The sequence below is a fragment of the Micromys minutus genome (genome assembly GCF_963924665.1).
Source record: "Micromys minutus genome assembly, chromosome: 2".
NCBI lineage: Eukaryota > Metazoa > Chordata > Mammalia > Rodentia > Muridae > Micromys > Micromys minutus.
Genome location: NC_137971.1, coordinates 74,268,195 through 74,290,422, shown reverse-complemented (window position 1 = coordinate 74,290,422; position 22,228 = coordinate 74,268,195). Strand labels below are relative to the sequence as shown.

The window sequence follows — 22,228 nt, the reverse complement described above, 5'->3', positions numbered from 1 at the left end:
GAAAAGGATGGGCTTCCACCCTCCATCTACCTCTCTATCTTTTCCCCTTGGTATTTCTTCTGGTGCATGAGGATGAAGGGTTTTATTCATCTCAACCACAACGAACTGCTTCATCACAGCCTCAGAGCAACAGGACTATCAGACAGTGGAATGTAACCTCCAGAGGTGTGAACAACAACCAAAAAGAAGCCTTTTTTCTTTATAAATTTATTAGCTCCAGTATTTTGTGATAGTAATAGAGATCCTCGCATACCATCTCTCTTTGGTTGGTTGGTTGGTTGGTTGGTTGGTTACATATTCCTTGGCCATTTCTCTCCCCTAACATGCGAGCTCACTAAAGGATGGGGAATCCATTTGTCTGGCTTACTGCTAAAGCCTCAACATCTATAGCACTAATTGGTGAGTAAATATACCTTGCTTTTTTAAAGATTTATTTTTTAAGAATATGTCTGTGTGCGCTCCTGTGCAGGAGTGTGTGCGTGGTGTGAGTACAGTTGCTCATGGAGGTGAGAAGAGTATGTGGGATCTCCTGGAACTAGAGTTACAAGTTGTAAGACTCTCAACTGGTGTGCTGGGTACCAAACACACCTCACTGGTAAGGACAGTATGAGTTTTTAACCACACAACTGCCTCTCCAGCCCTATAAGTGTTTTTAATTCAAATGACCTAGCATAGACAGGTATGTGGCCCTCCATGACTGCAGCACGCTGTTTGCCACCTTTTCCCTATCCTTTTGTATCCCCACTATAAGTTTCTTCTAAGAATTACCCTCCAACCTATTCTTGGTCTACATGGATAAAAATGAGGCTGATCTTCTCTATCCATCCGGGGATAGAACAGGAGCGTAGGCCTCAAAGCAATTTCCTGCTTCCAAGATCACATTTAGGTAGAAACGAACCAATGAGAAACCAGCTCTAAAAAGGTGCTGCAGCTGTGGGTGGAGCTCTGCTCCCTCTGGGGTTGTCCATGGCTTCTTGAGAAGAGCTACACTGAGCATTGAGCCAGCCAGCCAGCGTTGAGCAGGGTTGGGTGGAGTGGGAGAGAGACAGACCCCATATTCCTGGGGGTCCTGACCGCAGCTATTCCAAGTGTTATTAGTTTCACAAATACTGACTCCTGGATTTATTTGTTCATTTATCCACTTTGAGTTGACTTTCTGACAGATGGGACTAACAGATTTTTGACCATTAAATTACCTCTCTAATTTCGCTCCTCCCTGTCTGTATACATTAGTGGTTATGTGTATTTTAGAGTTGAAAAATCAGATAAATCACCTAGTGAGTCTGGGTTATGCCATATAATAGTTTTGAAGACAAATAGCCCTTGTGTGTGTATGTATGTATGTATGTATATCAGAAAACCCACAAAACATTTTCCCACCTTTTTATTGTGATAAAAATATGTAACACAAAATCTGCCTTTTGAAAATTATTATTTTATTTCATTTTTGGTTTTGTTTGTTTGTTTGTTTGTTTGTTTGTTTCAAAACAGGGTTTCTCTGTATAACTGCCCTGGCTGTCCTGGAACTTGTCCTGTATACCAGACTGGCCTTGAACTCACAGAGATCCACCTATTTCTCCCTCCCGAGTGCTGGAATTGCAGCCATGTACCATCACACCTGGCTATGATTTTACTTTTATTTTATGTATTTGTGTGATTGCCTGCATGTGTCTTTGTGAACTACATGCATGCAGTACCCATGGAGTCCAGATGAGAGCAATGGATCACTTGAGCCAGAGTTACAAAAGGTTGTGAACTAATTTGTAGGTGATAGGAACTTACCTTAGTCGGGGTGTCTATTCCTGCACAAAACATCATAACCAAGAAGCAACCGAAGAAAGGATTTATTCAGCTTATACTTCCACATTGCTGTTCATCATCAAAAGAAGTCGGGACTGGAACCCAAGCAGGTCAGGAAGCAGGAGCTGATGCAGAGGCCATGAAGGGATGCTGCTTACTGGCTTGCTTCCCCTGTCTTGCTCAGCTTGCTTTCTTATAGAACCCAGGACTACCAGCCCAGGGACTGCCCCACGCACAATGAGTCCTCCCACCCTTGAACACTAACTGAGAAAATGACTTACAGCTGGGTCTCATGGAAATATTTCCTCAAGGGAGGCTCCTTACTCTGTGATAACTCCAGCTTGTGTTAAGATGACACCTAACACCAGCCAGGACACTTTCGAACCGAGTCCTCTGCACGAGCGGCCGGTGCTCCCTCAACCTCGGAGCCATCTCTCCAGACATTTCAATAATTTAAAGTATGGGACTCAAAAGCATTAATCCCATTTACAATACAGTAAAATCTTTACCACTTCTATTAAACTATTCTTAGTAATTCTAGCAAAAGTTTTATAGTGGTGGAGAAAAGCTTCCTGTTACCCTTGCTCTTCAGCCCCAGTGACCTCAGTCCACTGGCTCTGTATATTTACCTTCTTCAGGAGGCTCAAACAAGCAGAGTCTTTCGTGTCAGCATAATGATGTCATCAAGGTTTGTTCATATATATACCATATACAGCATTGCTGCCCTTCACCTCTTCGTGGTTGGATAACAGTCTGTATGTGTGCGCCACGTTGTGCTTACCCACCAGCAAAGAAATACACATATTGTTCGCACCCTCTGGCTATTTTCATACAGCATCTTTTAATTACACTTTATTGATCAAAGTTGTATGATAGGTCCTCTTTTCTTTTTAAGAACTTACATTCTTTTAAAAAAAAAATAAATTTGATTTCAACTATAGAAACAGGATCCAGATCATGGTTGGTGTCTTGTTCTTTTTTTTCCCTCAAGCCCATGGTGGAGCAGAGTTTCCACTATGTTAGTCTAACCCCCTGCAGCATCTTGACCTAATCTTCGCTTATTTGACCATCCTCAAAAGTTTAGTTTCAGCGCAGTGTCTTCTGTGACCTCAGTTGTCATCGAGGGCATTTCTCTATCAGCTCTCTTTGATTGTATGGATTGAATTTCCTAGAGGCAGAGCCTGAGGCAGGGGTTGTGATGCACTTAATTTAATGGGGAAAAATGTAAGGTACCATGGGGCATGGTACAATAAAGGACAATAATCCTGAAATTGTGGTTTTCTGGGGAGCAGCAGTAGTGCCCATGAGAACTTGATAGAAATTAACCTTGTTAAGCACCGTCTCCTTTATCAGGAATCTATTGTGTAATAATACATGAATGACACAAATGTAGAGTTATCTGGAAAGAGGAACCTCAACTGAGAAGAATACTCTGTCAGGTTGACCAGTAAGCAAGCCTATGTGGGCATTTTCTTGATTAATGATTATTGTGGGAGGGTCCTGCTCACTGTGGGTAGTGTCACCCTTGTGTATGTCTTAGTTAGCATTACTACTGCTGCAAAAAAGACATCATGACCAAGGCAGCATATAACAAGAAGCATTTAATTGGGTGCTTGCTTACCCTTTCAGGGGGTTTGTGCATGATCATCATGGAAGGGATCGTGGTAGCATGTAGGCAGGCATGTCCCTGGAACAGTAGCCTCTGATCTGCAAACTGTCCACAGAGAGAGGACAAGGCAGGGATTGGTATGGAAGCACACCTCCAATGAGACACCTCCTCTAATAAGACCACACCTACCAATCCTTCCTAAACAGTCCACCAACTGGGAACCAATTTTTCAAATATATAAGCCTATGGAGCCATTCTCTTTCAAACCACCACACAGAGTGAAGGGTTTATCTCATCTTACCCTTCCAGTGTAAATGTATCCCCCTTGCTCAGCCAGCTTCATATGCAATCCAGGACCACTTGCCCAAGGGTGGCACTAGACATAGTGAGCTGAACCCTCCCACAATAATCATTAATCAGGAAAATGCTCCCACAGGCTTGTTTACAGGCCAATCTGATGGGAGTATTCTCAGTCAAAGTTCTTTCCAGATAACTCTAGATTTGTATCAAGTTGACAAAAAAAAAAAAAAAAAAAAGAACCGTTTGAGAGAATCTCATGTATCCCAGGTTAGCCTCTAACTGGATAGCTGAAGATGACTTTGAACTTCTAATCTTCCTTCTTCTAGCACCAGAGTGCTGGATTACAGGTATGTAGCATTATGCCCAGTGCATGGGATATTGGGAATTAAACCCAGGGCTTCCTTCATGCTAGGCAAGCACTATACTAACTGAGCTTACATCCCCGGCCTCACTGTAGGTGGTTTAATGCACTCTATAGTCTAAGAAACACAAGAAAAGTAGTTAAAGGCAAAGAAGGATGTGGTCTTGGTGACATCTAAATCTTAGCATGAGCCGTGAATGACTAAGGAACATACACAGTTCTTCCTTCTGGCAAGATGGTTTTACATTCCTGAATTTACTGCCCTCTGCCTGCAGGCTGTCCTTGAGGGACACTCTACTCCTTGGGCAATGCAGCTTCCATAAGCTGAACAAGTTGTCCCAAGAGATGCAGCTGTGGTTTGTGGTTCAGGTTGAGGATTATGTAAACATGCCAATTTGGTAAAGGGCATCAATCCAACCGCATCTGCTACAAGTGTTCTTACTTTCCTAGTGATTACTGTTCACTCCTTTAGACTGAAGTTCCAGGTGATCACGAACAAGACGCCTCTTGCTTCAGTCAACAGTGCCTGCTGCAGGTGTGAAGCTTAGTCATTACTTACACAAATAATAGATTAAGCAAATGCTCTGAGTAGCTACTAAATCCGGGGCACAAGTCTGAGGTCAGGAAATGTAGGCGTAAACAAGAGGAAGCAACATTCTCATCAGGAAGATGAGGGCAAACAAAACCACACATCTGTGCATTTTCTGAGTGTTTGTGTGTTCAGAAATGATAGATGCTGTGACAAAACACGCCCCAGAGTGAGAGGGGAGAGAGAAATATGGGGTGATGCTTTAGGCAGCACCATTAGGGAAGGATGTTCTGAGATTGTGACACTTCTTGAGTTCAGCGCAAGATCGCTATTTTAATGTGTGTAAATTAAAACTTACTTTTTATTACATTTATTTACTTATGTACATCTGGCACGTACCTACTAAGAATTTAGAAATAAGAAGGCAACTTGCAGGACAATCTTTCCCCTACCATGTGAATCCCAGAGACCAAACAGGTCGTCAGGCTTGGCAGCAAGTATCCTTATCTGTTGAACCATCTAGCTAGCACTACACATGCTCTGAAAATCTTCAGTGAATAGGACATTTCAGGGAGAAGCCCAGGCATTAGAAATAAAGTGTTGTTTCTGGGTTGATAAAGCAAGAGGTGGCTGAAAGCAGTGAATGGGTGGCTTTGCTGCTTCTTGTTTGCATTCAGTTTTTAATTAACTTTAAACATTTAGCAAAATATGCTTGCATAAGATTTTAAGCCACGTAGGACAGAAAGAGCTGAGATGAAAATCCAGCTACCCTAGACCCCCTGGTCTTTCTGCACAAGGGTACACAGGCACTCATTTGTCTTCTAGTTTACCCCACCTTATCTCCTCTTCTGCTTTAGATGTGGTAATTGAATAATGTCACTTCTATCTTTGACATTTAAATATTTACTTACTTACTTATGCAGTGTGTGTGGATGTTTTGCCTGCATGTATGCCTGTGCACTGTGTGTATGCCCTGTGGCCTTAGAGACCAGAAGCGAGAGCATCAGATTCTCTGGGGATGGAGTTACAGCTGGCCGTGAACTGCCATTTGGATTTGCCGAGAATCAAACCTTGGAAGAGCAGCCAATGCTTTTAACTATTGAGCCATCTCTTTAGACTCTCTCTATCTTTGCCATTTTTTCAAGTTGCTCAAATTCTATATCTGCTCCCATCAGCCAAAGATATGTGCCTTGACTTCTATCTGAAGTGTCAGGATACTGCATTCTACCTCCCTTTCCCAGCTCATGGGGCATGGTCTTCTTGGCCAGTGTGTATCATAAGATCCCCCTCCCCTGAGCCCATCTGATTGGTAGCAGTTTAATAACATAATGCAAGCTCAACCAAGTTAGGTTGTCAATTCTAGATATTCTAAATTAGAGCTGAATCTAGCTCCCATCTTGAAGATTAAATTATAGAGAAGGTGCGAGAGTTAAGCTTGATTATCAAATTGATTGGCTAGAGAAGCCCTGGGAGATTTGTAAACCCCATCACTGTGAGGTCATTTCCAGAGACATTAACCTAAAGGGAAATATCTGCTCTCAGGCAGTCCATAGGCTGAGGGCACTTATCCTTTCTCTTTCCCTCTTTCTCCTCTCTTCCTTTGCTCCTTCCTTCCCCTCCCTCCATACCTCCTTCCCTCTCTGCCATAGTGTGAACTGCCCTGATGCTCTCTCTGAATGGTGGATTGACACCTCTTAACCCAGGAGCCAATAGCTCACACACCACTACCCTGCCAGCTGCTTAGGTCAGGTTTTATTAGCAATGAGAGGGCAACACAGAAGATAAAACCTTTTTTCTAAGAATCTAAAACAAGGCACAGCTGGAAAACACAAAAGCTACCAAGGATCCCAGTGGCTTTTACTTCGAGATTCCAATTCTGATTCCAACTCTAATTTTATTTTTGGCTTTTGGTTTCTCAAAACATCCCCCATATTTCTATGCTACCCTCCCCATTTTCTCCATCGAGCTCCAGTGAAATTCTGGCGCTTGCAGACAAAACGTGCTCACCAATATAGTTTTTCCTGCTCCTTGGGGAATGAGACTTATGTCATTGTCCCAAGTGCAGAGCTAACTGGTTTATGCATGGTGGGCACTTAAAACAATTATGCAATTGAATTAGCTGTTAACAATACTTTCATAAGTGGAACCCTAACAGATGAGAAAAGGCATAAATAAATATACAATGGCTGTTAATGGCAAGCCAAGTGTTTGGTGGAATAAAAAAAAGTCTCAATAAGAGAAAGGCACACTGGTTTAAAGCTGCCTGAATGCCTTCTGAGTCTCCTGCCAGATAAGCAGGATCAGAAAGGATCATTGGCAAACAAGGTGGAAGCCTCTGGCTCCATTTCCTTCAGAGGATGCTTTGAATTGTGATTGAACTGGCGAAAGAGCCCTCTAGTGGTGAGGATGAGTGATTCTCTATCGGCCTCGAAACAGATTCCACACACCCATGTGCACCTACAGGTCTAACTGAATGGAAGACTGAGGTCCTCCCCTAGCAAGCCAGAAGAAGTTATTAGGATCTAAGTGACGAGCTTAGTCTGCCTCTGGCTCTCACTTCAGTCTGACATGTTTCAGATGTCCTCACATTCAAATCAGCTTTGGCTTTGGACAAAGGTTACCAAGGATGATCTGCGTCATCAAGCTACAGAAACAAAGCTCTATTCTTGCACATTGCAGCCATTTCTCTTCTGCTTTCTGACGATGATTGTCTTCCTTCTCCATCTGTGCACTTGGCTGTTCTTCTTGGTAGCCTGACTTGATACTTGGTTCCATCGGCCGGACACGCGGTATGTGTGGCTTTCTGTTACAAACCTTGGGATGTGGATCTGGAGCTGATGTTGCTTTGCTGTGCATCTGGTTAATGGAGCCATGGGGTTCACTACCCCTAAGGCCAGAGCCCTCCTGCCATCATTGTGTTGCTACAGAGCTCACCTTTCCCACCTCTGCTGGAGTAAGAGAAGAATAAAACAGATCAAGGGATGTCTGGTTGTTATCAATCATTTCATATTATTTAAACTCCTGAGAGTGAGAAGAAAACATAGACTTATCTTATAAAACCTCCCAGGAAAGACCACCTTCACCTTCAAGTAACTAGGTGACCCTTTAGATTGATAGTTATCAAGCAAGCTGTGTGTGATAGCTACACCTGTAATCCCAGCATTCTAGACATGGGTGCAGGAAGAACAGTTCAAGCCCAGTCTAGGTTTTCTAACAAGGTTGAGACCAGCCTAAGCTATATTAAGACCATTTCAAAAAAGAAAGTTAGCAACCAATATTATTTATATTAATAACAAAATAATAGTGATCATGAATATCAATAATCATAACTGAGAAACATTTTCTGTGTAAGAAGAAAAAGACATTAAGTAACTTAAAGGATGGTTCATGTATCTTTTCCCATAGCCTCCCACATGCTTCTAGTCTTGTTAGTTATGGTCTTGGCCCTAAGTTTACATTTCATTTTGTTATATGTTAAATTGTCAGTATAAACAATTACAGACATATATACAACTCAACACATATAAACAGGCAAGTTCACATTGTACCTGCATATTCAGACACACATGCATATGTTCAACTGTGTATTTATATAAAGCATGATCACATGACCCCACAAACTGCATCATGTGGGCGTATACATATATTCACATATCCACTTTGTGTCTGCAACAAATTCATAGGCATTCAGAAATCATGACAAAATTGACCATAGCATTCATTTAGACATAAACACAACTATACATATAAGTCTATATGTGCACAAGAACCAAATCCTCAAATGGCATTAACATAAAAATAAAAACATCAAAGTCACCAAAAACTTGTGAGCAAGTCTGAGACTTCTTCAGTATATTTCCCCTGCTCGTTTACCTAAATAGAAGGTCTCACACAGCCAGGAATGACATCCTGGGGAATAGACATGTCTATGATTCCCTTCCATTATATGTTTGTCCAGTTAAATAACACTCAAATATGACAGCTGGTTGTGGGCACATCTCATGGATTGTAGAAACAGCCCATGCAGCCTCAATTCCAAGCACCCAAATGGGTATCACTACCTGTCACCCCACAAGAAAATAACTGATCAGAGCAATTTGGTGGAATGCCTGAAGTCAACTTTGTGTGTGTCCTTATCTATATGCTGGAATATATGTAACTGGAAAGCTGGTCTGTGCCGGTTTTCAGCATTTGCTATTTCTGAGGAAAAAAACTCACAGGTGTGTGATGACATTGGTGCTTTGGGCAAGCAAGGAGCTCAGACCCAATTACACCTGCTTCTTTGTCTGACTTAGACGATGTTAACAAATGAACAGCACCAGGGCCTTTGGAAAGGAGCTGACGTTTTCAATGCTCTCTCATCCTGAATTCACCACCCCCTCAAATATGAAAGTGTGAAAATATTTAAGAAGTGTATTCAGAGACCAAACCCTTACATCCCTTTATCCAAGGTCCCTTATATGTGAACAACAGTCTAGGTACATTTAGTCCCTTCAGCCCTTTAGAGGTATTTGTTCATATATAGATATGAATATGGTTCTGAGTCTGATGTGAGCACACTGTCTCCTATGTAAACCCAAGCTCCGAAGACAGGAGGGTAGACATATTGGTTTGTTTTCTAAGGAACAAAATTGGAACAGATACACACAGACAACATTTTGCCCACCCAAGTAAGCCACCAGTCAGAGGCTCCCATCCCTTTAAAAAGATTAGATCTTTCTCGGCTTCTGTCTCCCTAGTGGACTCCTGCAGCAAAGAGCAAAGTTGCCTGGCTCATTGGGTTCAGGGATGAGGAGGAGGGTTAATTAGAGAATGCTGCGTTGGGTGGGCGCTGAGATAACACTCGCGCGCCAGAGTGCGCTGTGGGCTCTTGTCCTTAACCCTTCCCTCTGAGGAGCCGGATCCACCATGCTGCAGTGCCCTGGAGCCCTGATGCTGACTGCCCTGGGCTCCCGAAACTTTGCTTGGTTGTGGGCTTGTGAACGCAAAGCTGAGCTGGCTGGCTGGCTCTAGGAACGCACTGGGAGAGCGTTAAGGGAGGGACCCTTCAGCACCCTAGGTTCCTAACCTAGGAACTCCAAGAGGAACCCTGCGGCTGCAAAGGGAGCTGTCCCTTCAGCACCACGGACCGCCAACGACCCGGCATTGAGAAGTGGGAGGCTGGGCAACAGGCGGGGAGCTGTCCGTTCAGCACCGCGGACCTCAGCCTCCGACGCAAGTGGCCGGCCCCCGCCCCAGGACTCTCCCTTTTCTCCAGTTTGCGCGGGGGTGTGGAGAGCAGGCGGAGAGCTTTCCTGGGAGGCTGGGGAAGCAGTGAACACTCTTCTCAGCGACTCGCCTCCCAGCAGAGCTATTTTTTGCCATCCGCCCTCACCCCCAGTACACGCGCTCGCACACACGCACGCACGCGCGCACACACACACAAACACACACTCACACACACATACACACACACTCATACACACATACACACACACGCACACACACACACACACGCACACACGCTCATACACCAGACCTCTCTGGGTTTCTTTTGCCTTGAGTCTCCCGGGGCTGTGAGAAACCAGGCGCATCTCAAACCAAGCTGGCAGCTCCAAGCTCTGAAGCCATGCCCTGCACAAACGCTAGTCCTCACCAAGCTCCTGAGGAATGAAAGCAACCCAGGAATCCTCTGACCGCGACAGTGATGTGGACCAACCCCCTGGAGCCCGCACCCTCCCGAGGGCCATAGAGGACTCGGGGAACTGGAGAGAGCTCAAGACAGGAAATCCCAGCTTTCCCAAAGTCCCCGTGGATGCTGACAAAAGGAGATCTGGATTTTTGGAAGAGGCCGTCCTAGGTTACCCAGCTGCAGAGTGATTCTCCCGTCTGTCACTGAATCTACCCCTCCAACCCCCAGCCGTTCAGAGTACCATGAAGAATTATGAGGATGTGTGACAGAGGTATCCAGATGTTGATCACCACTGTAGGAGCCTTCGCAGCTTTTAGTTTAATGACCATTGCAGTGGGCACGGACTACTGGCTATATTCCAGAGGTGTGTGCAGGACTAAATCTACAAGTGACAATGAAACCAGCAGGAAGAATGAAGAAGTAATGACCCACTCTGGGTTGTGGAGGACCTGCTGTTTGGAAGGTACTTACAAATTCCTCTCACTGGCTCTGAATGATCTGCTCCTAATGTCCTGGTGTGTGTTAGGGAGAAATAGAGGCAATGGAAGGGAAGAAAAATAGTTTAAATTGTTGTTGGGAATGTACGAGTGTCCAGACTATGCTTCCACTGAGGCTGGGGCTGTGTGGATGGAAGGGTTGGGTTTTGTAGCTAAATGTGATGTGATGTTGTAACACTCTTAAGCACCTTGGGCAGTTGAGAAAGCCTCTAATCCCGAATCTCTAGGCATGTTGTGCACTGCTTGGATCTCTGTCTAGAGAAGGAGACTTTGGATTTGTTTAATTGCATTTTGGTGAGTCGGGATTATTAAGAAGCGGAAGGAGAGAAGACAGGAAGATGCTGAGAGACTGATCTAACCCGGGGCACTCTGATCTGTTTTTTTTTTTTTTTTTTTTTTTCTTTCTTTCTTTCTTTCTTTTTAAACAACGAAAGCTTACCAGATTCTTCTGAGTTTGGTCCAACTAGACAATGTCATGAACTTCCTTTGTTAACTTATGCTAGGGAACAATATGTGAACCCCAACTCCCACACCCCCGCATCAAAAGAAAAATGTCTTTATGAATAAGTGTTTCGTTATTTAGGCTCAAAATAAAACTGAAGTCTTGGTGTTTGCCATCCACCTGACTTCATTCATAAATCACGCCCATCACCAGCAAATGTATTTCCTTGACATTTAGACGAGACTGACTCTAAGAATTGCATCTCATTGCTTCTAATTTTAAAAATTAGAGGATTTGTTCTAAATTATAATGCAGTGGGCAGGCCATTTTTTAGAATGTGGGGCTCTTAGGTAGCCTATGTCACTACTAAACTTGCTTCACCGCTTGAAGAGTGACTTGTCAGTTTCACTGGACAATACCTGGGTATCACGAGGAGTAAAAAAATAATAAAGAAAATTAAAGCTTTGTGAATCTGTTACCTGAGGGGGCAACTATATTAAAGGGCCACTGAGAAGGGATGTTATTTGTCTGCTTGCCTGATTTTTGTTATTTCTCTGGCTTTCAGGTTGTCAGTGAAGTTTATCACAGAGATAGTCAAGAAAATACAGGCTTCCTCCCTCCCCTCAGTCTCCCTTGGTTCCTCCCCCTGCATTCCCTGTGGCATTTCTCAGGGTTTCTTGGGAACTCGCATTTATGTAAATGACTCGGGAAATAATGCTATGACATCACTTGCTAGTGTAATATTGCATCATTCTCTGGCCTCCTTCCCGAGTCCTGATGCTCTGAACTCTCCTGACTATAGCGCCACTACAGTCAGTTCTGTTTCCAACACAGATTTGCAACTGGTGGGAAACCCAGGAGGAAAAAGGCTACTTCATGGGAAGTCAGGAAACCTAAGTAATGCTGCAAATGGTCTCTATGCGCTCAGCCAAGATGTTTGTCTTTTTAATTCTCAGTTAACCCAAGAAATGACTGATTTGGAATCAGTAGTCTTGAGTTAGGACTACTCAAGCTTATACTGTAGCTAGTATGATGATAGAAATACTAAAATATGGTTATTTCTGACCATTTGCAGTTAGGTAGCATGAGGCCATTCACCTTGGAGAATTCCACCACTCCCTTTGCTGTGTTAGCAATTATGAATCGGATCCATTCTTGCAATGCTGTGTTTGGTAAATATGATGATGCCTACATAGGTGGCATTTAAAGAAACCAGGTTCTTACCCAGCCAAACCATACAGAAGTATATCAGGCTCAGCAATTTATAGTCATTCTGCCTCTTGGAACTATTCTGGAAATGCAAAATTAAACACTGATACTGACATTCTTCACCCTGCCTTATTCATTTAAAAGTCTGTCAGGATAAAATTGGGGCCTACATTTTCTGAACCTTTCCTCAAACCCTCATAAAGAGCCTTTTTTCTTCTGTTTGACATGCTACTCTGTGACTACAATTCATGCATGGGAGCAAAGCCACACCTGAGTGTCCCATCGCATTAATGGGGTAACCGAGAAAGGAAATTGGGGAAAAATTCGAGGGTCTGAAGATGTGTTCCTTTAAGAAGACTTGTTGGAGCCTTCCTATAGTTTTTCTCAGCTAGATATTACATTTTGAAGCATTCCATTCAGTAAGATGCATAAACCATCATGAATTTGAAAAGTTTTTACCATCTAGATAGGCCTGGCTAAAATTTGAAGCTAAGATTCTTCTTAATGGGCTGAACACATCAAGTGCTCAAGAAACTTGCAAGAGCCTCTGTTTCCTGCATGGTAAGATGCACACAGCAGATGTTCTAGGATTTCCATCCTCTGTGAGGATGGAGATAAATAGCCATCTCTATTCACTAGCTCCTGTCTGTCTCAGAAGAGCAACGTTCTCATCTTCTGGTTCTTTAAACATCAAAGGACCTAGTAGGGAGTATTTTAGCTCATTTTTCTCACACGTAATTTAGAGGAGTCCTTTTTTCATACTTTAAGAGCCATGAGACAATGTGACTATTTTGCCCCAAATAAGGAGATAGTCAGGAGGGACATGTCAGCTGTATGCAAACCTGTGAAAGGCTGTCATTTGGAAGAGAGATTTGAAAGTTCTTTGTGGCCTCCAGGGGGTCAGTGTTTTACCTAAATATAAATAACTAACCAGCATAGGGTAAGAAGCTTCCAGAAATAATGAGTCCCCTAACAGCAGAAGTATTCAAATCTAAAAAAACAATATCAATTGTCCCCAAACTTGGCTAGTCACTGGAATCTCATGAATAGGTTTTTAAAAATAGATTATCAGACTCCATAACTACATTTCAGGCCTCCATAGGTCTGTGGTGCATCCCTGGAATCTAAATTTTCTAAAAGTCCTTCAGGAAATTATGATATTAGAGTCAACATGTAATGAATGTTTACGGTGGCCCTGGGGATGACTGTGCATGCTTATGAGGACCACGGCACTCACAAGAGATGCCTATTTCTTTTTTGTCACCCTATGACCCAGCAGAGTGTCATTTATACTCAGCCCTTGCTATGTTGTAGTACTGTTTTCAATTTTTGAACAATTGGGCTTTTCATCTTCAGAGGATGCAGGGACTGTCATTATCCTCACCTTGTAGATTGGGAAACTGAGGCTGGGAGAAGTTCCATAATTTGCCCAAGGTCATATACCTCACCTTGGCAGGTGGTATGTAACCTAAGACTTGCAGCTTCTCAGGTCATTACTAGAGAGCCTGAGTTCGTGCTCTAGCAGCTGATTTGCTGCCGGCACAAACACTGACTTGTGAGAATGCCCAGGCACATGTGTTTTTTTCCATTCAGGAGTCTCAGATTTGAAAGCATTCAGCTTATCTGTGCATCGATGGAAGGGGTGCAGGAGCCACTAGACAAGAACAAACTCAGAGCAGCAAAAGATGCACTTTGAATGAGAAACCAATCAACCTATGCAGAGACACCCACAGCAAGAAACCCAAGCGATTGCCTGACTCATTATCTGGAAAGCAGGCAGGCATTCACAAAGTCCCAACCTGCTGCATGTTCCCAAAGGCAGTGTGTAAATTTGAATGAGAATGTGTTCAGTGGGAATCTTTCTCATTAAAAATAAAATAAAATAAAATAGAGCCCTAGATCCAAGCAAAGCAATACATTTAGATGGTGGGGTGACCACTAGCCTAGCAACAAAGAACCCTGGGCACTATTCACATTTTTTCCCTAATAGTCATGTAAATTGTTATTACTGTTTCTTCTCTTGGACCTCAGTTTACTCAGTTTTAATATAAGAACTTTAGATGAAGCTAAGAAACTGTAAGTCTACTGTTCATGTGGTCTAGCCAGGTCATGCAAAGTGTGGAAAAAGCATTTCATATTCTTTTCCCCCAGTTGTATGGTAGACAACAACAGAACCAGGGAGAGATGTGATGACCAGACTTTGGTCTCAATGTTTATGGCAGTAGGTGGTAGTGGGGACTGTGACAAGCTGGAGAGACCATCTAAAGAACAACTGTTATTTAGCTTGAATTGAATTTGACTCTTGAGAGATGGGTATCAATGTGAAGTTCTTATCTTAGAGCTGAGTAAACTGAGGTCCAAGGGAGGAAAGCATCGTGAACAACAATAAGTCAGGTAAAGAAGAGCCAAGCATGGGACAGGGGAGATGGCTCAATAGGTTAAGTGCTTGTTACACAAATGTATGGACCAGGGTTGAGTTCTCTTCACCATGTAAGTGCTGAGTGGTTATGGCAGACTACCTGTGATCCTGGCAAACACAGATTTCCTGAGCGATCTGGATAATTAGATTGGCTGAATTAGGAACCTTGAGGTTCAGGAGAGAGACCCTGACTCAGCATATAGGGTAGAAAGCAACCAAAGAAGACACCTAAGTGCAGACTCTAGTCTCCACACATGTACACACATACATGTGCACATACAAACACTCACACACACACACACACACATGTACACTTATACACATGTAACCATAGGTGCATACATACATATATACCATATGAATATACATAGAAAGAAGAAAAAAGATCAAGAAAGAATCAGGCACTAAAAGCATTTGAGTTTTAAAATACAAGCAAATAGTTCACCCTTTAAAAACATGGACTCACCCAAACTACTTACACTGTAGCTTAATTTTGTCCATAGGTTGCCTGTTTTGAACCTCAAAAATTACCTAAATGGCTTTTGAAAGCAAATTTCTATTTTCATATTCAGTTCATGAATTGCTCTTTTATAACTCATTTAAAAGGCTTTAGATACTAAGAAAGCTTACTCAGGATTATAACTTAGGGAACTTCAAATCCAGGAGAGGAAGTTTCTACTGTAGACAGGCCTGAATGACACCAAACATCTGGCTGAAAATTGAAAAAAAATTAGTCAGCCATTAGAAGTTCCCCCATACTTCCAAATCTGCAGATGGCTGGTTCTTTTCAGCCAGATGGGTTTCCAGCTTTATTTATGTGTTCAGAATCTTTCAGGGAAGCTGTAAAGATGCAGTTGAGGAAGAAGACAAAGGAGGGGGATTGTTGGCTGTGTCCTTTGTGCCAAGCCCTGTGCTAAATTCTTTCAGATACATCAATGCACACTTTTTCTATCTTATATCACCTGTCAGAATGCAATATCTATAGGTATTGGGGTCTTGCACTCTCTGTGTCCTTAGAGTTTAGAGACAGCCACTTCTTCATTCTGAGATCTCACATGTTATCTTATCTAAACCATGGCACAGAACAAGCTAGAGCTCTCCCTGACTTTCTACTCATGGCCTTTCTGGTCCTTTCCATTCTTGCTTCTCATCCATAATCCCAAGATTCAAAAGCAAGAAGAAAGTGGGCCAAGAGTCATTAAGGTAGAATGCGAGCAAGTGACCTCAGCTGTGCCTGTGGGTTGAATTAGGATTTGGGGAGGTGGTAGAGGTCAGAACAGGAGCCTAAGCATCCCACCACTGCTGAAGCCACCCCACCCATTCCTGAAACCTCCCAGGACTTCCTCAAATGCATGAAGTGAAGAGTAAAGCCTGCTGGATATTTTGGTTGCCACGGTACAGAAGTAACTGATCTGGCTGATAGAAGCTCAGATGCCCAGTCGCTTCCACAGTTAGTAAATGGTATCCAGATAAAAAGTAGGATGCACCTGACTCCCACTGTACACCTTGGATCATGACCCTGCTCCAACCACGAAAGCTATCCATTTTGTAGGCTGGTCTTGTGCTCAACTCATTGATCAACATTTCTGTCCCAGATGTTACCTTTTTGAACAAAGACCTCAGGCATCTTCTTCCTACCTCAGACAGCATTCTGCCTCCTTGGTCTATGGTTCCATCACAGACAGCAAATACCTGAAAAATCCCTCTGTTGGTTTTATTGCTTGAAATTGTATGTTCCAAAATACAAGAAAGACTGCTCACCCACATTCCAAGACTGGCCAATTATTGGTATTATGTGTTGAGAAATGTACTCAGATCCAGTAACTATGTTTATTTAGTTCAAAAATTGGGGAGATGAACATCAATGTTTATTCCATGACAGTGCAAATGATTCTTGGTCAGTAAAAGAAGATAACCTCAAATATAGTGAATTATGCCTTCCAGTATATTGATCAGGTTTTGCATTTAACTTCACAATTGTCTTTCAGAATTTTGTTACTAGAAAAAAAAATTATGTCCTCTGTTAAACCAGTTTTATGATTCTGCTGGTTGAGTTGAATTCTTACTGTTGAGCTGAATAAAACTTGACATCAGCTGACTATGAAAGTTAGACGAAATGTGCTTTTAATAGTTTGAAAGTTATACTTTGCAATATGGAAGCACTTCCAAATGAAAATAGTGTTTAAGAGAAGCCTTTTTGAAAAAAATTCCGGGTTGATTTCTTTTCCTCTGACCTGGACACCCTAAGAGGCACATTGTTTTACTAGAAACAATCTTTAGCAACAGCTCCAAGAGTATGGTGCAACAGCAAAGGTCTGGGGTCTTACCTGGGTCCCATCTTTCAGTGGATGTGGAATCTTAGGGATGGCTGAACGTCTGGTTGTCTCCTTGCCATGTGCATTACTGTGCAAATGCTATCACCAAAATGATACCAGACAGAAGCAACTTAAGGGAGAAAAGGCTTGTTTTGGAACACGGTTTCAGAGCATTCTATCTGTCAGTCATTGGTTGGCCCCAGGCTTTTGGGCAGGACATCAGGGTGGTGAAAACAAATGACAGAGAACAGTTGTGCACAACATAGCAGACAGGAAATAGAGTGGCAGGAACCAGGGACTAGGAATCATCTTCAAAGGCCTGCCTCTAGTTGACTAGCTCTGCCAGCAAGAGGTCTTTTAAACATTCCAAGGACTCTTCCTGCTGCGAAGCAAACATTCAGAATATGTTCAGAGGCATTTCAGATTCGAAGTATGGTACTTGCCTGTCAAAAGCAACAAGGCTTTTTAAACTCTTCCTTTGTAGCTTCTGTGGTTCTGTCAATAATATGTTCGCCATTAGTTCTTGATTCATTCATGTCAGAGAGAATTAATTTGCTTTCAGATGGCAAGTTAGCTTTTCTTATGGCAGTGTTCTTTCCTTTCGGTGTGTGTGGTTCTTCGTTGAGTTACCTTAGGCTCCCAGAAGAGTCATTCACAACATACAAAGACATATAGGGAAAAGAGAAGGTAGTATTTCACCTCTGGTTTCGATACATTTTAGGCAGCAGGGCTACACATGTGTATATGTGTCAACATCAGCAAGGAGATCCAAAGGAAACAACCATGTTGAAAGAATGCATGACAATGCGGCAACCTGTTTGGGATAATGAGGTTCTGTACATTGAAGGAAGCTTGGGCATCTAACTGGCGAAAGATGCTCATTGGCAGAAAAGCCCTTGGCCCACAGTGCTTTGAAGAAGTCACATTACCTGAGTTCTGTTCATTTGGGGTCCAGCAGGGACTGTATTTCAGTCCCCAATCCAGTCATCTGTCATGTACCTTCACATATCTTCATGCAGGCCTGAATCTATCTACTAGGAGAAGATGCTTTAAAAATGGTTTAGGAGGAGGGGCTGGAGAGATGGGTCAACAGTTAGGAGCACTGACTGCTCTTCTAGAGGGCCTGAGTTCAATTCCCATATGATGGCTTACAACCATCTGCAATAGGGTTCCATGCCCTCTTCTGGTGTGTCTGAAGAGATCAACAGTGTACTCATATTCAAAATAAATAAATAAATAAATCTTTAAAAAAGCAATAATCTAAAAAATAGTTACAGGATACTGGGTTGGCAACTGAAATCTCAGCAGCATGGGGCTCAGCCAAGGTGAGATGGGCAAGAACAGCTCAAAGTTAGTCATTTCACATCAAGGAGGCATGTTCCTGGGAAGGGACCCCAAGAAAGCCAACATATGGGATCTTAACACTTGGGCATTAGCTGGACAAGCAGTGATAACAGTAAGCTAAGTAGAAGTGTTGGTCTCTACTTAGTGCTCTAGACATGGTTCCTTAAAGGCCATGTGATTGCTACCATGGGGAAACAAGGCTCTACTACCCTCTCAGAAAGGGGAGACACTGGAAGTCTAAATTAGATGTAATTGAAGAAAAATTTGAGGGTTGCCCAGCATTTTACCCTCAAATCATGAACATGATCAGCTGTATCTAGAAGCTTTCCACCTCTAGACAGCTACGCAAGGCAGATTTACTTGTAGTCCTTTATCCTGGGTCACACGAAATGACCTACCTCCATGGAACATGTGCTCTTTCTTCCTGATATTGGTAACTGTGTGGGATGCTGTTAGCAAGCCTGTGGGATCCACATGCTTCCAAGAAAGGAGTAGAAGAATGAACTGTGACAATCCTTGAAGACAGTCACAAGAAAGCAGTACAAATAGCAGCTGACACTTAGCAATCACCTTCCATATGCCACGTTACTATTATTGTGTCGGGCTGTTGCTCATTTTCCTAGCCATCCCCTGAATGTTTGTTTATTTATCTGTTTAACAGCAGACATACCATATTTAAGCAGTGTTCTACTCAAGCATTTAACAAGTATCACTTGGTCCCCATGACTTCTTCAGAAAATAGATATTACTGTTATCCACGTTTTCTAGACATCCATACAGGAAGATGGAGCTGGGATTCAAGTCCTCCCATCTGCTGTTTCTCATTAATTATGCATCAGGCTCTTGGATACAAAGTATAAACATGATCAGCTGATTATCCTAAAAGCCAGTCTACGGATAGATAGCCTTTCTGTGCCACCAGCAAGGAAACGGAGGTGAAATAGAACCTCAGCCCTGAGAACTGGTGGGGATACAAGATACAGACCCACCCAAACCCCTGCCCTGTCTGTTTACCCCCAGTTAAAAGCCTGAACCTGGCAGGATGGGTTTCATTCCACCTGCCTTGTCAGGGAAAACCTAATGTCAGTCACCAGCACACAACCGGCCAATAGTTGCAAATATCATGAAAAGTCTTAATGCTGGGAATGGGGAAATGGCACAGCCAGCAAGTTTCCTGATGCTCAGACATGAGGACTTAGATTTGGATCCCCAGAACCATGTAAAAAAAAGCCATGAGAGGTGATGTAAACTAGTAATACCAGTCAGTGTTGGGAAGGTAGACACAGGCAAGTCCTGTAGTTTGCTGGTTAGCTAGTCTTACTGAGTTAGTGAGACCCAGGTTCCCTGAAAGACCCCACTTCCAAAAGATGGGAGAAAGAATAATAAAGAAGGATACCTTGTCATCAACCTCTGGCAACTACACCCACACATCTGTGATCATATACACATGTGCCACATATAAACGTAATATTAAGAGTCATCAATTTTGATTATAAATCCAGGAGGCAACACCAAGAAAAAGAAAAGGTAAAAACCAACAGGGTTTCAACACCATAGCACTGGGGTATGAAGAAATCCCTCCACAGATCCAATCCCATTTCCCTTTAAAAGGAAACATTGACCATTTGGATGTAAGGAACACAAGGAGATGCAGGAGCCTCCTCTCACAGCTTTCACACGGAGCTTGAGGCTTGCTAAATTGGGAATACTATTAGGTTCACGACTACCCCCTTTATGGAGGATTAAACTTAGGGCACATTACTGATTTGACTCCTTCGAGCTTTAAATGCAGTGTCAGGCAGAAATCAGCTTTTGGCCAGTTTCTCACGAAGCACTTAGAAGAACACCAGACGGCAGACCAATATACCACCAAGCTCTATTCTTACTGATTGTGGGCAAGAGTGAGCCAAAAACAGGTGGCTGGGATAAGACAGCGGGTAGGAGAGTCCTAACACCACCCATTTTAGCATTTAATTTGAACGTTAGAGGGAACATCATCCAAGAACTCTGGCCACCACATTCCCAGGAACCACTGGCTTAGCCCCAGAGCCTAGCGTGTAGTATACACTCACAAAATAGGCATTAAGTTCATTGAAGGCTGCAAAGTGATTAGCTTACGCTTCTCCCAACAGTGCTAATCCCCAAAGTGACTGATCATTTTTTTAGACTGGCTGGCCAGCAGGCTCCAGGATCTTCCTGACTCCTCCACTCCCCATGATCAGTGTTAGGGTTACAGATACACACCACTGTTTTCCAATTTCATGTGACTACTGGAGGAGGGGGTCTGAACGCAGGTCTTCTTGCTTATACAGAAAGCACTTTGCCAGTTTTGCTATCTCCTCAGCCCTACATGTTTGATTCTGAAATGCCTATGAACTTCCCTCTTAGTAATACATCTAGAACCCCAACCATGAGGTCTCACAACCCAATAGCCCTTAGTCTGAGAGGCATGGCTCTCCTGACTCTGATCTCGGTGCCATCGTCTGCTGTCCTCTATGTTGTCCTGGGACGTGACACAGCTCTCCAACTTCATCTTCAAGTTCTCTCAATACTCTGGGTGCAAACTTGGGGAAGGAAAAAGAAAAGTAAATTCATGCTATGTGGACATATTGCATACACACCCAGCAGACCCTGTTTCTTTTTCCCATGCCTGAGTTTCTCGATGCATTTGTTACCTGCACATGTAGGGGCTGGCATTGCCACCACTTTACATCCTGTGCCATATGCTGTTTGGAGTCGTGCATTCCTGTCCTAGAAATATAACAGCACATACTTATTAAATTAAAGTAATATTCCAGAAATCACACTACCTCATCCATTACAAAATCTCTTCTGTTCCCCATAGAAGTTAGTTCAGAGAAGTCACTATAGATGCACATTTAAAACAGATCCTCCCAACTCCTTAAAAGTGTGGGACACAACCAAATAGCTGTTTATTAGAGGGCAATACCTTAACATTTGTATTATAAAGTATTTCTTACTTATTTCTTTCCAAGGTATTACTTTTTACCAAAGAAGAATCTGTTTATAGTCAAAATGCTCTAAGTCTTTAGCAAAAAAGAAAAAACAAAACAAAAAAAAAACCAAAAAAACAAAAACTCTTTATGAAGAGGTAATGATGTTAGCCAGGGTTAAAGGTCTGCTGTGTGGAACTGTGATGGCCCCTGTTTGGCTTCTCTCTCTCTCTCTCTCTCTCTCTCTCTCTCTCTCTCTCTCTCTCTCTCTCTCTCACACACACACACACACACACACACACACACACACACACGCTTCACTCCTGAGCAGCAGGAGGTGGAAGGAGCTAGAACAATAAAGTCTGAAACTACATAAATCAGCTTCAATGCCCCTGCCAGAAACACCAAAGATGAATTTTCAGTTATAGTCGCAGGGGATCTACTGTAAAGACACCTCTTTGGCTTAAGAAAGAATCTAGTCCTAACACAGGGAAGGTATGCCAGGAAAGGGTGTTGTGTAAGCTTATGTGTGTGAAGTGTTATATACTGTGGCCAAGGTGGGCTTCCCCGAGAAGGTGACATGGAGTTCAAAGTGGAAAGGCGATGAGGAAGCAAGCCAAGTGGTTGTGTGAGAAATGGCACCCCAGGTGAAAGAAACAGCGACTGCAAAGGCTGAGGGGGAGACTGTGCCTGATTCTTAAGAGGTCCAGGGAGATTGAGAGGGGTCAAGGAGGAGAGAAACAGATTCATTTGGGATGTTAGAGTACAGCTCACACAG

General features: G+C 42.9%; 1 protein-coding gene across 1 annotated transcript in view; it reads left to right on the top strand.

The window, feature by feature from the left end:
- Positions 1–10,522: 10,522 nt before the first annotated feature.
- Positions 10,523–22,228, top strand: part of CACNG3 (calcium voltage-gated channel auxiliary subunit gamma 3) — a gene marked incomplete at both ends in the record, with an annotated part of 93,565 nt that continues 81,859 nt past the window's right edge. The window contains one exon of the mRNA XM_080911599.1: positions 10,523–10,733. Within this exon, the coding sequence (XP_080767725.1) occupies positions 10,523–10,733 (211 nt within the window). The remainder of the gene's footprint in view (positions 10,734–22,228) is intronic.